The 13,536-nt window shown below is 37.3% G+C and overlaps 1 protein-coding gene across 7 annotated transcripts in view; it reads right to left on the bottom strand.

Moving 5' to 3' along the window:
• Positions 1-13,536, bottom strand: part of FRYL (FRY like transcription coactivator) — a 258,580-nt gene that overhangs the window by 90,322 nt on the left and 154,722 nt on the right. For all 7 annotated transcript variants that reach the window (XM_041724310.1, XM_041724312.1, XM_041724307.1 and 4 more), the window contains 7 exons: positions 11,697-11,800; positions 11,390-11,498; positions 9,509-9,595; positions 6,824-6,995; positions 6,122-6,254; positions 3,722-3,829; positions 147-384 (listed from right to left, as the gene is read on the bottom strand). In XM_041724310.1, the coding sequence (XP_041580244.1) occupies positions 147-384; positions 3,722-3,829; positions 6,122-6,254; positions 6,824-6,995; positions 9,509-9,595; positions 11,390-11,498; positions 11,697-11,800 (951 nt within the window). The remainder of the gene's footprint in view (positions 1-146; positions 385-3,721; positions 3,830-6,121; positions 6,255-6,823; positions 6,996-9,508; positions 9,596-11,389; positions 11,499-11,696; positions 11,801-13,536) is intronic.

Below are 13,536 nucleotides of genomic sequence, written 5' to 3' on the forward strand. Positions count from 1 at the left end.
GATTCAGTTTAAGGGATTATGAATACTTCCAAAGCAAACAAAACTAATCAAATGTTTAGTTTTCAAGAAATCAATATGTATTAAAATCACTGTTGGTCATTCACCACCAACCACATACAAACGGACAATACAAAAGAATTTGGTACCTGGGAGTCCTGGTTTTTGTTATGCACTTGGGTTGCTTGTTTCCACTGGTTTATTAACTGTACCAACATCTTTACAGCATTATCAAGAAGCGTGGGATGGACATCAGTCACCTCACGAACAATAAAATAAACAAATCCTGAAAGAACATCCTCCCGCCAATCTGGAAAATCAAGCATTAGTGCCTGCAGGGTATTGAAAGCCAGAGCACGCAGTTCTTCATCCATATGAATTGTGAGCCTACCAAGAACAAAATTCCATTAGGAAACCTCAAAACCTTCTAAGTAGTTTATCATCTACACCTTAAAACTAAGAACTCAAAAAAAAAAAAAAATATATATATATATATGTCCTCTTCACTGGTTTGTAAGAACTATGAAAATAAGAACCAATGTTCACTTTATGTTTATATTCACCCCTACGTTATTCTATATTCACTTGTTTAAATTCATATATGAATCTATGAATATTAGTTGTACTTTTACTATAATTCAGATAATAAGTTTGATCATAATTAATTTGGTGAATTTTTAAAAATACAGATTGACATATCAGAATTCCATTTAAAAAATTCTTTAATCCTTAAGATGCTGTATGTTACCTTGTAATCAGTCAAAAATTACATCCAATCATATCCTAGCCCTATCTCACATTTATTTAGTCCTTTACTATCACTAGAAAGAACATGATTTATCTGTCATTTTTTTCATGCTGCTGAGGTTACAGTTAGATATAAGACAGCTGATTGTAAACAAGAAAAGAGAATAAACCAAGATGAAACCAATTTAACAGAAATAACTCCAAGGTATGAGAGTAAATTTTGGAACAACATCATAAATAGGGTGTACTTAATAAAGAATGGGGAAAAAAGTGTTGATTTAACACAGAAGTCCCTAAAAAGACTTAAAGGAGAAGCTATGTAAAATTATCTTTTAAAGATATCAAAACAATAGGAGGACATGAAAGTAATATTAGCTAAAGGATTTTACCAAAACATAAAAAAGGGACTGGTAAACAAGAAAACCATAAAAGATGGTCACAGTAGGACACTGCCAAGATATAATACTCTATGAGCAAGAGTTTCTGATTCGGGGCTGAAGAGGATTCTTTTAGTGACTGACCATTCAAGACACACGCATCAGAGTTAGGAACAGCCTGAACGAATAAGGGAAGCAGGTAATATTAACCACATGTCACAATGACGTGCTCAGAAGTTGGGAGGGTGGGAATGATCCTCCCTGACAGAGGAAGAAAGCTGTGTGGTTTAGGTGGAAGGAGATCTCGCCGTCTCCACCCTGATGAACTCAGCTCTGGTCTTCATGAAGCCAGCCTTCCACTGACAATGACACCGAACAGAAAATTTATTACAGCTAGAAAGTCCTGGAAGCAAGCCACGAACCCGCACAGCAGCAGCAGCAGCGGCAGCAGCACATCAGAAATATCATATGGGGCCAGATTAAGGATCTCTAGCCCACCGTCTGTCTCCAATAGTGGCACCAGGGGAGGTGCTGTGGAAGAAGAGTGACTATCCCCATGATGCTGACTTTAAAGACTTCAACAGCCCTTAAATCCAAATGTACACATGTCCATCTTAGACCTATCTATGTAACTCGGCAGATACCCATAGGAGTTAACTACGCACTGTGTAGACAGCAACAACGTAACCTGGCTAATTTAAGGCAGAGGAATTAACTTTCCTTATGTCTACTACCTAGCATACAGGTCTACAAATGCATCTTTGTTTTACTTGCTTTAATGAAAAAAACAAAAACAAAAACAAAACGAAGATTTAGAGATCATTAATTCCAAATGATAGGAGATGGGGACAAAAGAGAACAGACCCTAGAATCTTCTTTCCTGCTGAAATAAATTAATTGGTAAACAAATCTCACAGGGGAAAGAAGCAAAGGAAGTCACAAGGCGGTCGTTCACAGTTCAGATGTTTGCTCCCTTCCTTCACTGGGCTCCCCCATCCGTGCCCCCTACACATACAGTTTCACTTTGGTGGGGGATATGGGATCACCATCCGCAAAGGTGTAGGTGAGGTAAATTAAGGGGAGAAATAAGAGTTCACCCGAATGAGAGCTGCTGATTCTTTCTCCAAGGAATAACATTACAAATCATTAAACTCCTTTTCCTTCCCGAACGCTGACATGAACTTTGTAACCCTTTAATCCGATTCACAGCAAAAATTAAGAGACTGGAAAGGGATGAATTTATCTCCTGGTGCAAAGTCTCAAAGTAACTCCTTTTCTCCCCTCATGATCCTGAATGGAGACAAATGCCATCCTGTATCTTGATGGCAACCTGCAACGGCTGAGGATAGGGGAGCGAAGGATATGGGAAATGCTAGGTGTTTTCCAGGAGGAGGTAGAAAAGGTTGCCGAAGGTCCATTAACTGTTCACCATGAATTTTAACTTAAGTCTTAGTGATAAGTGCTTGGCAACGTCTTTCAATACAAGTCAAGTGTCCCTCCTCTGTGATAATCATGATACTTGGGTTTTTCATTTACAGCAGAAGTCAGCAAACCATAGCTCAAGGGCCAAACTGCAAAGGGCACCATGGGAACACAGCCATGCTCCCTCCTTTACATGTTGTGCGTAGCCGCTTTGGGGCTCCACTGGCACAGAAGAGCAGTTGTGATGGAGACCATATGAGCTGCAAATCTTAAAATATTCCCTCCCTCATCCCGTCCTTCACATAAAAATGTTTGCTGACCCCTTCTCTACAGAATCCCTAAGTCCAACAACAGAAAAGTAGCTATTTCTTCCTTTAAAAAAAAAAAAAAAAAAGATTTTACTTATTTATTTATTTGACAGAGAGAACTAGAGAGCACAAGTTGGGGGGAACGGCGGGGGAAACAGAGGGAGCAGGATAAGCAGGCCCCCCGAGGAGCAGGGAGCCCAATGTGGAGCTCAATCCCAGGACTCTGGGATCATGAACTGAGTCAAAGGCAGATGCCTAATGACTAGAGCCACCCAAATGCCCCCCCAAAAGTAGCTTTCAACAAGCCTTCACCCTCAACTTCGAATTAGCTTTGGGAGCAAGTATTTAAATTTGGTTATCATGTTCTTTCTTATTTTATAAAGCTATGACATGCCCAACAGAGGAAAGAGAAGCAAAAACTTGAACCCAATAGTCTCTACCATAGGAGAAACAGTGACAGTGAGATCTGGTCACCACCTCCAGTGCTACAGAAATGACTACAAGAGTTCAGCCAACAAGTTAACTGCCCAATGGGCAGCAGTACACATCTGTTAAGGAATAGTGTGTTATCTAAATTCTAAGAAATATACCAGATGGAAAGCTCGAAAAGAGAAAGATTTGTAGAGGAATCCAAAAGAACTTTAAAAAGTTAAAAATGAATGGGAAGAATGTGTTTAACAAAACATAAAAGACAAAATGGAAGTTTAGAAAGTATATCAAGAAAAAGAAAAAAAAAAGAAAGTATATCAAGTAAAGAATTGAACATGTCTTTATTATTCTGTTCCTGAGAACAGTAACAGGGGTGTATTCATAATTTCAAGGGATTGAAAGAGGTAAAAAATAACATAGCAAAGAGTAATTCTCATTTACCTTGCTAACAGTTCAATGAGGTCAGTTCTGCTCATACCATCAGGAATCAACCTTGGAATAGCAGCAATACAAGTCCTAAACAAATCAATTTTGGGTTTTCTTTCCCCCCTGAAAAACACATTAACAGGATTTAATAAGCTCATTACATAAGCTAGACCATGAAAGCAAAGTTGGAAAAATAACTGTAGAAAATAGGCATCTCTTCCCCCTCAAAAAGTTTACTGTATTTAATATAAAAAGAATTCATACAAATCCAGTAAATAATTATCAGTTTATAAGTAGACAAAAGAATAAAGAGAAAATTCAGGAAAGAAAACACTGCTAGCAAGCAAAAAAAAGATTTTCAGTAATTAGAAACCACAGGAATTACTATGTTTAAATAATAAATAGTATTTATTTAGAACACAAATTAAAAATTAAATATAATTCAATCAACACCTAACCTTTAATAAAGAATATTTAATTATTAAACCATAATAAATAATATTGATATTAAGTAACCAAACACTGTTTATTTTAGGAGCCTAAAAAATTAACAAAAAAATGCTTTTCATTTAATATTATACATTACCAAGAGTTTTAGAAAATACATTCTCATATTCCTCTGTTGGTATTGCCTGTTCTTTTTATTTTACTTCAGAATATACAAACATAGACATATGCAAATATACATATTTAAGTTTTTATATAATTAAACATCAATTTTGAAAATCTTGGCTCCTTCAATGACTCGATACAATTTATTTCTATTGTATTTTCTTCTAGTTATTCAGTGATTTTTTTAAATTTTTACTTTACCTAATCTTCTTAATGCACCAGTTTTTGTTTTTATTTTGGTCTGTGTTTCAAAGTGAGGATTTTAGTTTATTTTATCCACCTTGTTCTTAAGGTCGCTAAAGAATTCTCATGTAGAAAAGAATTTAGATGTTTTAAGTATCTTGGGTCGTATTCATTATAGTGGCAAAAGACTTGCTACCAACTGTTAGAGATTTTATATAGTCAGTCTCCTCTTTAAATGGTTCCAATATGCATGAATTTCAGTTACAATAATTTAGTTAAATAATATCAGTTTCCTTCCTTGCTCTTCAACCAACAAATCACTACCTAAATAACAGATGTACATCATAATCCCTGACTAATCATGTCACTTTTTCCTTTTTAAGTTTTATTTATTTAAGTAATCTCTACATCCAACATGGGACTGGAACTCATGACCTTGAGATCAAGAGTCACACCCTCTTCTGACTAAGCCAGCAAGGGGCCCCCAACATGTCACTTTTTCAAAGTCTGTTGTGATTGGTTACTGTACGCTTGTTACTCATTCACACAGACAGCAAAGTGTGGAACCATGTTGCTTCCTTGTCTCCAGTAATAAACGCAGATGACATTTTACAAACACAGATAATCAGAAGAGGACACTGGTCGACAAAGACTCAAGTGCAGCAGAGAAAGAAAGTGAGGTCACTGGAAGTGAAACTCAAAATCAAACATTGATGGAGTTACAGAGGAAAGAGCTGCAGGAATGCTGCCACTGTGGTGTTTGCACACCCCACATGTACAGCCAGAGGAACCCACTGAGGGCAAATTCATTCACACAGTAAGGAAGGTAGTTGTGATGAAGAGGACAGAGACTTTCCAGGGAAATGAAAGCAAAGGGGACAAAATGTCAACACTGGAGAAGTTCCCAGAGATGTTAGTATATGCTGGTATATAATAACTGTATGTTAAATAAATTGAGATCAAATATCCAATTTAGTGTTCTAAAATCTAGAATCCAGATATTAATATCTAACAAAAAATGTCCTCCCTTATTACAGGATATATAGATACTTTACTAGCAAATAAAACAAGTTATTGCCATACAATTCACCCTCTGGAGGAGAAAATCTCTAACAAAAAGGAAAAAAGATGCTGGGATGACACGCAGAGAAAAGCCTAGGGGGGTAGGGGTTTGAGGTACTATTTCAAAAAGCTACTCATATTTCCCTCTGTACTTCTTGTTACAGGGAGGGGTTTGTTTTTTTTGTTTTTTGTTTTTTGTTTTTTTGGTTTTCTTTTATATTGGGGTCCTGGGAATTAGAATATGTGTTTGACGTACTAAACCAACCACATCCACACATATGGAGTAACCAGGATTTATCTGTTGGTCATGGAACAAGTAAAGGGCCTTGTCATTGACAACTAGACTTAGATCCAGGATGACTTTTGCTATTTAGTTTGGTAGCATTTTTTAAAGAATAAAACTGAGCACATGGTAGGAAACACTGTATTAAAAACTGCAGCAGATGGCAACATGGGAACACTCCAGAGGAGAAAGGAAGGAAGCAAGTGGGAATCAACCACATACACTTTTTTTATGAAAACTGAAACAGCAAGGAAGAGAAATAGTTTACTACATACGTAATCATGTCTTCAGGCTCCTTATTGGACATCTGCACACTAGTCATACACATTGGTCTCCCGACTTCTTTGTCCAAATGTCTGAGAATGCTATCTAATGCTTTTCGCACTTGAGGATAGTACACTGACATTCCTAGGGAAAAAACCCACAGTTATCAGATGTCAGAAGTTAGATAAGGAATAACCGTGCTGACTTTCCATAAAAAAATAAAAGCCCATCTTTCAATGATGTCAGCTGTTATTGTCGCAAAGGAAGAAATTTCAACTGTGAATGCAGTGACTAGTATCATGTAAGGAAATAAAGACTGAATTGGAAGACTCTTAATATGATTTTGATATTACCAAAATTGTATTGATTTTTGTATCACTCTATATGGGAATAATAACCGTATTGAACAAACATTCATTTTAGATTTGATCATAAACTTTCTTTTTTTCTTAAAATTCTTTTTTTTTTTTTAAGATTTTGTTTATTTATTCATGAGACACACAGAGAGGCAGAGAAGCAGGCAGAGGGAGAAGCAGGCTCCCTGTGGGGAGCCCGATGTGGGGCTCAATCCCAGGACCCTGGGATCATGACCTAAGCCAAAGGCAGACACTTAACAACCACTGAGCTACCCAGATGCCCCTTGATCATAAACTTTTTCAAAAGTATATTAAACTGTATCACAAAGCAATTTATTTGGCTTAGTTAGCACTAACCTATGACTTTTGCTTCTTCATCTGTCAAGGTTTTGTTGAGAAAAATTTTCTTTACACGTAGAGTGTTTCCTGAGGGAAGAATAACCCCCGTTGTGGGCATGGGTGGCTCCCCATCTTTCTGCTGCAAGCTGTCTGCTATTACAAGGAAGACTCTGAGGCCTATGTTCATTCTCTTCAGGAAGAAAAACAAGTTACAGAATGAAATCTGAGTGTCAGAAATTATCCTTTTTTCATGTTAAAAACATCTCATCAATTAACACTGGGGGGTAGGGTGGGAGGGAGGATGACAGGAGGAAAACTAACCTTTCTGTCCAATGTTTTTAAACTATTCTGGCATTATTGTTATTTTCAAATATGGCCCCTTCACTTCTGAGGCCAACTGGCTCTCCTATTCTTGATAAAGCCTATTTCAAACCCCTTCCCTCAGAACCCTACCCTCCCTCCCATCCTCGCTCTTCTCTAAGCAGATGATCTGTCTCCTACTCCACAGAAGGAAAAACTGTCAAATGTCCTCAGTCTCTCACTAGGTAACACCTCCTTCTCCCTCTCCTTTGCTCTTCTGACAGTCAAGGGGGTGCCGGGCTTCCTAGTTCTTAGGATCCTGTCTGCTCTTGCTTTCCCCGGAATGGTACACCACCAATTATCCCTTCTCTTGCTTTCATCTTCAACATTTCCCTTTCAACTCGATATAGTCTCTTCATTTCCGTTAACTATGCTCAATTATCTTAACGGAGGAAGTCCTCCCCATAATACTTCCCTGAAGCAACTCTCACTCATCAGTGACATTTCAGCAGCCTAGGACACCGTGGACCATTCCTTGTTTCCTGAAGCACTCCCTTCCTCTGACTCATCTGTGTCACGGCTGGCTGGCTGAGTCATCTCTGCTGGCTCTTCAGGTTCAGCCTCCTGCAGCCACACAGTCAATGACAGACTGCTGCAGGGCGAGGCCTTCTCTGGTCATTAGGTTTTCTCTCCTGAAGTGACTCTGTTTATCTTACGTGGCTTAAGTGACCACCCACACCACGTATCACTTGCCAATGTGAAGCCTCACTTCTCTGCACTCGGACCCTCAGACCCACTTGACAGCTGTACTTGGTTGTCACAAAGATGCCTCAGGTTTGACTTGTTCAAGCCAAATGCACTTTCCCCCCTAAGGCTGATCCCCTCTCAAGGCTCTTTTCCACAGTCAACAATCTCCTCTCCTCTCCACTGTTCTCAGCCTATGCTGCCATTTCTCTGCCCTAAGAGTGGTCTCTAAAGTGGCCCAACGGGCATGCAAGATAGCTCACTGGAATACAGGAAGAAAATAAAACTTGTATTTATATATTTTTAATCTAAACAAGATTAAAGTTTTAAGCTTTACTCGTTTTCACATACGATACAACATAACAACAGTGTCCTCCCTTAGTCTAAACATCACATGGTCGTGTCCCACAGTCATAGAAAATATCATGACCAAGAGGAAAAGCTCCATAATATACTTGGGTTCACAAAAGTATCCCCACTTACTCATTCTTCTAGTGTATTGCAATTTGCATGTATTTGATTAAATGGGTAATTTTTTCTGGCTTTAACTAAACTCGTTCTCATAAGCTTAAAAAGATTCTGAAAATAGGGATTGAAGATAATCCTAATAGAGTACGCCTTTGGAATGAGAAAACAAAACAGCAGAACTCATCCTTTTCCTACTACTCTTATGAGAGCTTCAGTGAGGAAAAAACATATTCAGAAATAAACTTGTTCAATGGAGAGGGCATTTTTTGAAAATGGATGTTCAAGAAAGTCTCTGTCATGCGATTTTTGACACTGGAAACTGTATTAAGTATGTCATCTATAAAAACACTCATTTCTGCTCACTTTATAAACCTAGAAATAATTATTAATTTATCTTAAAAATCTTATGAATGAGAAGCTTTAGTAACCTTCCAACTCCTTTGTTAACTACATGAATATATATTTTAGGATTGAATTATGAAAAGGAGCAGCACAACAAAGAAATAAGAAGCGATCACCTTTTTATATTCTCCAGTATAATTTGATTCTAGTAAGTACTTAGTTTGTAAAATACTTTTGAACAATCTGAAAGTGTAATGTCTAAAGAGTGAGAGTTTACCACATGAATAGCGGCCACAGAAGTGGGAAATGTTTAATATTTAATTCTTTTGCCTATTTATTTATTTATTTTTTTATTTTTTTATTGTAAACTCCATCTAGGGAAAAGGATTTTTGCCTGTTTTGTCTATAACACCTAAAATAGTGCCTGGCACATTTTTGGTGCTCAGGAAATGTTGAATGAATGATATCTATTAAAAAATCTGATATTGATGTTGATAAAGAAACCTGAGCTCATATCACCAACTGTAGAAGTCAGCTGAGCTGACCAGTCTGGAAAACTTCCCTCTCTTGTTTTTCAACCATGCTTCAAGCTACTAAACCATTCAGCTGGCCATCAGAAGGGTGAAGTAACTGGTCTCAGATCTTACTGGTAATTAAGAGTAAAGCTTCTAACTAGCAATTTCAGTAAACCTAACAGCTCTGATTCCATTAACTGGTCTTAGAAAAAAAAAAAGAAAAGAAAAAGATTACATAGGATAGGGTATTACTACATTATATATATATATATACATATATATATATATATATATATATATATATATATACACATATATATATATATTTTTTTACCTCTGGATTAATGGTGAAAGTTTTAGTAGATTTTCCAACACTGAGAAGATCAAATATTATTTCTTTCATTGCAAAATCCAAACGTTCCTAGGAAAAAACAACAATAAAGAAACCCTTGTAACTTTCTACTTCTGTGTGCTTGGTGGTATGTTCAAAGGTATACACATAATGTTAACAACACAGGTCTATGCCCCTAAGAATTTCATAAATCTAGCTGGACAAAAGAAAAATACCTATGAATTAAGGTTAAAAAATACGACTATAAATACATTACTTAACTATTAAATGATTTGTTTCATATCCCAACAAATAGGATATACATTTTAAACTCATTTTAAACTCATTTACCAAAATCACATCCAAAAATCTAAGTGAAGGAATTCCCAGAATGCTGACAAAAGGGACTCCCAAAGCAATGGCTATGCAGCAGGCCTAGAGAGCAGTGAGTTCATATTGAGACATGCAAATTGGTCTCCAGAAAGGAACCCTCCAGGGGGGAAAAAAGATTAACAAGATTAACTGAGGTTTTAGAGGAGTCACACAGTTCTCATGGAGTGTTGATGTGAGCTGATTAATCCAAGGCAGTTGATAAGACCAGAGGGGAAAGAAAAAAGAAAGATGCGCACCAATGACAAAAAGTTCTGAATACAAGATCTAAAGCACAATTTGCTTTCATTCACCTTATGGACACATTTATACCCATCTAATCATCATTAGTTCTGTGCTCCAGTAAATAGAAATGTGTTCATTTTATTGAAATACTCCTTATTTCTTCACAGAAATAATTGCATTATAGATGATCTAAGCTGTCAATGGATATTCTGAAATCACAATATTTTCCTTAGTCGAGGAGGTAACCCTATGCTTCTCCAAGGCTGATGTCCCCATAGGGAATGTGACCAAAACCTGGGATTAGCTTACTCAGCACCTGCTGAACTCCCCTTCTAATCACCTTCCTTTATTGCAGAGACTGGAGAGCTAAAATCATATTTCCCAGGGTTCCTCAGAACAGTGGGCTTCAGGGTGTGATTCAGACCCTGCCAAGTGGAATACTCATGTGGGAGTATGGCATACATGAGGAAGAGGACAGGACGGAAGGAAACTTCTACGGATGGAGACCATGGCAGCAGCAGGGTTTTTTTTTTTTTTTAAATACTTTATTTATTCATGAGAGACACAGACTGAGAGAGGCAGAGACACAGGCAGAAGGAGAAGCAGGCTCCATGTAGGGAGCCCCATGTGGGACTTGATCCTGGGACTCCAGGATCACACCCTGGACCGAAGGCAGGCGCTAAACCACTGAGCCACCCAGGGATCCCCAGCAGCAGGATTCTGAAGCAACTGTGGTGACTTTCTAATTTGGCAGCTTTCTGTTTGTGGCAGATGCAGCTACCTTGAGAGCCTAATTCTGCAATTTCCTCTTAGTTGATGCTGGAAACCATCCAGATTCCTTCAAAGATCCCTTTGGGGTCAACTAGCTACAGTGGATTCTAGTACCTGTACCTAAGAAACTAGACAAATGCACGAGAAAACACTTCATCAAAATCTTTCGGAAAAAAAAAAAAAATCTTTTGAGATACTCAAGAGGTAGTCAATGGCTTAACAGAAGGATTGAGAGAGACCTCCCTGAGCCTTTGTAAACTACGTGCTCTTTCCACCTGTGGGTCTCACTGCCTTCTGCAAGGGTGTGAATCAAAGACTTAAACAGACTTTGTCACCAAAAAATGGTTAGTGTACTTTCATTTTTCACTATTCAATATTAATAAATGTTTTGATATCATGCTTTTCAAGGTGCAACAAAGTTTAAATAAACTCCAAATTAGAATAACAGATTACCCATAAATTACACATCTATGTGTACTATGAGGGAAAGCAACTCACCTGAGCAATGAACTGAATAATCTTCACAAATATATTGAGAGGTGTATCACGAGGAACCACACTACGTGAACCTTTTGGAAAAAGTGCTGACACTATGCTCATAAGACGACTATACAGAAAAAAAAAAAAAGACTGAGTCACAAAGAGATAATGACATTAACAACAAATATTCTTCTTATTCTTCATAAGACCTCAAGAGAATTCATATCCCTTCTTAAGGTCCTTATAATATTAACTAAAATTCCATCAGTGTGATATTTTTTTACCATGATTTTTTTAAAATACACTTTAATACAAAGGCACTTACCTTTGAGTTACAGTGTTGCTTTCACATTTTATTCTAATTACATAAACCCACAACAATCTATACAAAGATTCCAGTGCAACTCGAGACATTTTAGGATCTTTATTCTGTTTAAAAACAAAAGAGAATAAAAATAAATTTATTAAGCTACTTGTAATCATTTAAGATCAAAGACAGTCTATCAACTAACTGCCCTCACCCTGTTCCTTTCTGTCTTCAATCTAAAGCAGGTTTAAATATGTAAATATCTGTTCGGTATACAGGAAGTACAGAAGGTTGAAAGGTAACCATAAGTTGGGAAATTCTGAGCCATTCCTTATACTCTCGAACAAAATAGTGAAATATTAGTATTACAGTAATATTTTAAAGAACTCCTAAATTATATATGCATCAACTTACTTGAAAGTAAATGGTTCACACAGTACTGACATCATGATGGAAGGATTACTTATCTTTGGAGTAATTCACTGCAGCCCATGTACATTTAAAATTTAGAACATCAAAAGTTATTACAGATATTTGCATTTATGAAGTAATGAAAAATATTACTGAGTGATTATCCTTTTAAGAGGGAATACTGAATAGAAGGTGAAGAGCATGGACTCTGAAATCAGGAATGACTGGCCAAACCCCATCTTTGGGCACTGTTATATCACTTGGTGCCACAAGTGGTTTGTCATCTCTAAAACAGAGATAAAATGGTACCTACCTCACAGACTAAGGACGTTATTATATGTGAAAAGCACTTGGAACACTACCTGGCACATGTTAAATGCTCAATGAATGTTAGCTCTTATATCGTTAATTTTATTTAGAATGAGAAATTATTTAAATTAGCATTTAGAATGAGAAAATTATTCCGTTTCAATCATAATTTGATCTGTAAACTTTTTCTTCATACTACTTATTAAAAAGTAAAGTTCTCAAATGATCAGAGTCATGTAATGAGATTTAATTGTGAATTTTGAAAATGTAGCTAATGATCACCTTCATTAGGAGCATTTTTTAAGGGAGGGCAGCAGAGGGAGAGGAGAGAGAAATCCTAAACAGAGAGAATCCTCCATGGCCAGGGCAGAGCCAGACATAGGGCTTGATATCATGACTCCTACATCATGACCCAAGCCAAAATCAAGAGTTGGATGATTAACTGACTGTACCACCCACGCAACCCTAAGAGTATTTAGGCATGCTCATTGGTTGAGGATGCACTGATTGTTATAAATTAGCATTCATTTAATTTGGTCTGAGGGACTTGTTATTGTTAAACAATAAGCAACCAAAAAAAGGTAGTTTAAAAATACTAAGTAGTTTAGCCAGTCTATTTTATGTTTTCTTAAGATACATAAAAATGGACAACTACATGTTTAAAAGCAATGCAAAATGATAACAATTGAGGATTTTTTTTAAAAGCCACTAGAAAATATAATTTTGCACATCTAGGAAGAATTGATATAACTGAGAATGAAATATTGAGTGCCTGGGAGGCTCAGTCGGCTAAACAACTGATTCTTGATTTTAGCTCAGATCATGACCTCAGGGTCCTGAGATCAAGCGCCAAGTAGGGCTGGGTGCTGGGTGTAGAGCCTGCTAGGATTCTCTCTCTCTGCCCCCACTCTTAAAAAAAAAAAAAAAAAAGAATGGAGTATCCATTATTCTATTCTACTGGGTCAGTGTCTCAACATTAATTCCTCCTTCTGGGCAGCCGGGGGTGGCTCAGCAGTTTGGCGCCGCCTTCAGCCCAGGGCGTGACGTTGGAGACCCAGGATTGAGTCCCACGTCCAGCTCCCTGCGAGGAGCCTGCTTCTCCTGCCTGTGTCTCTGCCTCTTTCTCTCTTTTTTATTT

Source organism: Vulpes lagopus, chromosome 12 (genome assembly GCF_018345385.1).
Source record: "Vulpes lagopus strain Blue_001 chromosome 12, ASM1834538v1, whole genome shotgun sequence".
Taxonomy (NCBI): domain Eukaryota; kingdom Metazoa; phylum Chordata; class Mammalia; order Carnivora; family Canidae; genus Vulpes; species Vulpes lagopus.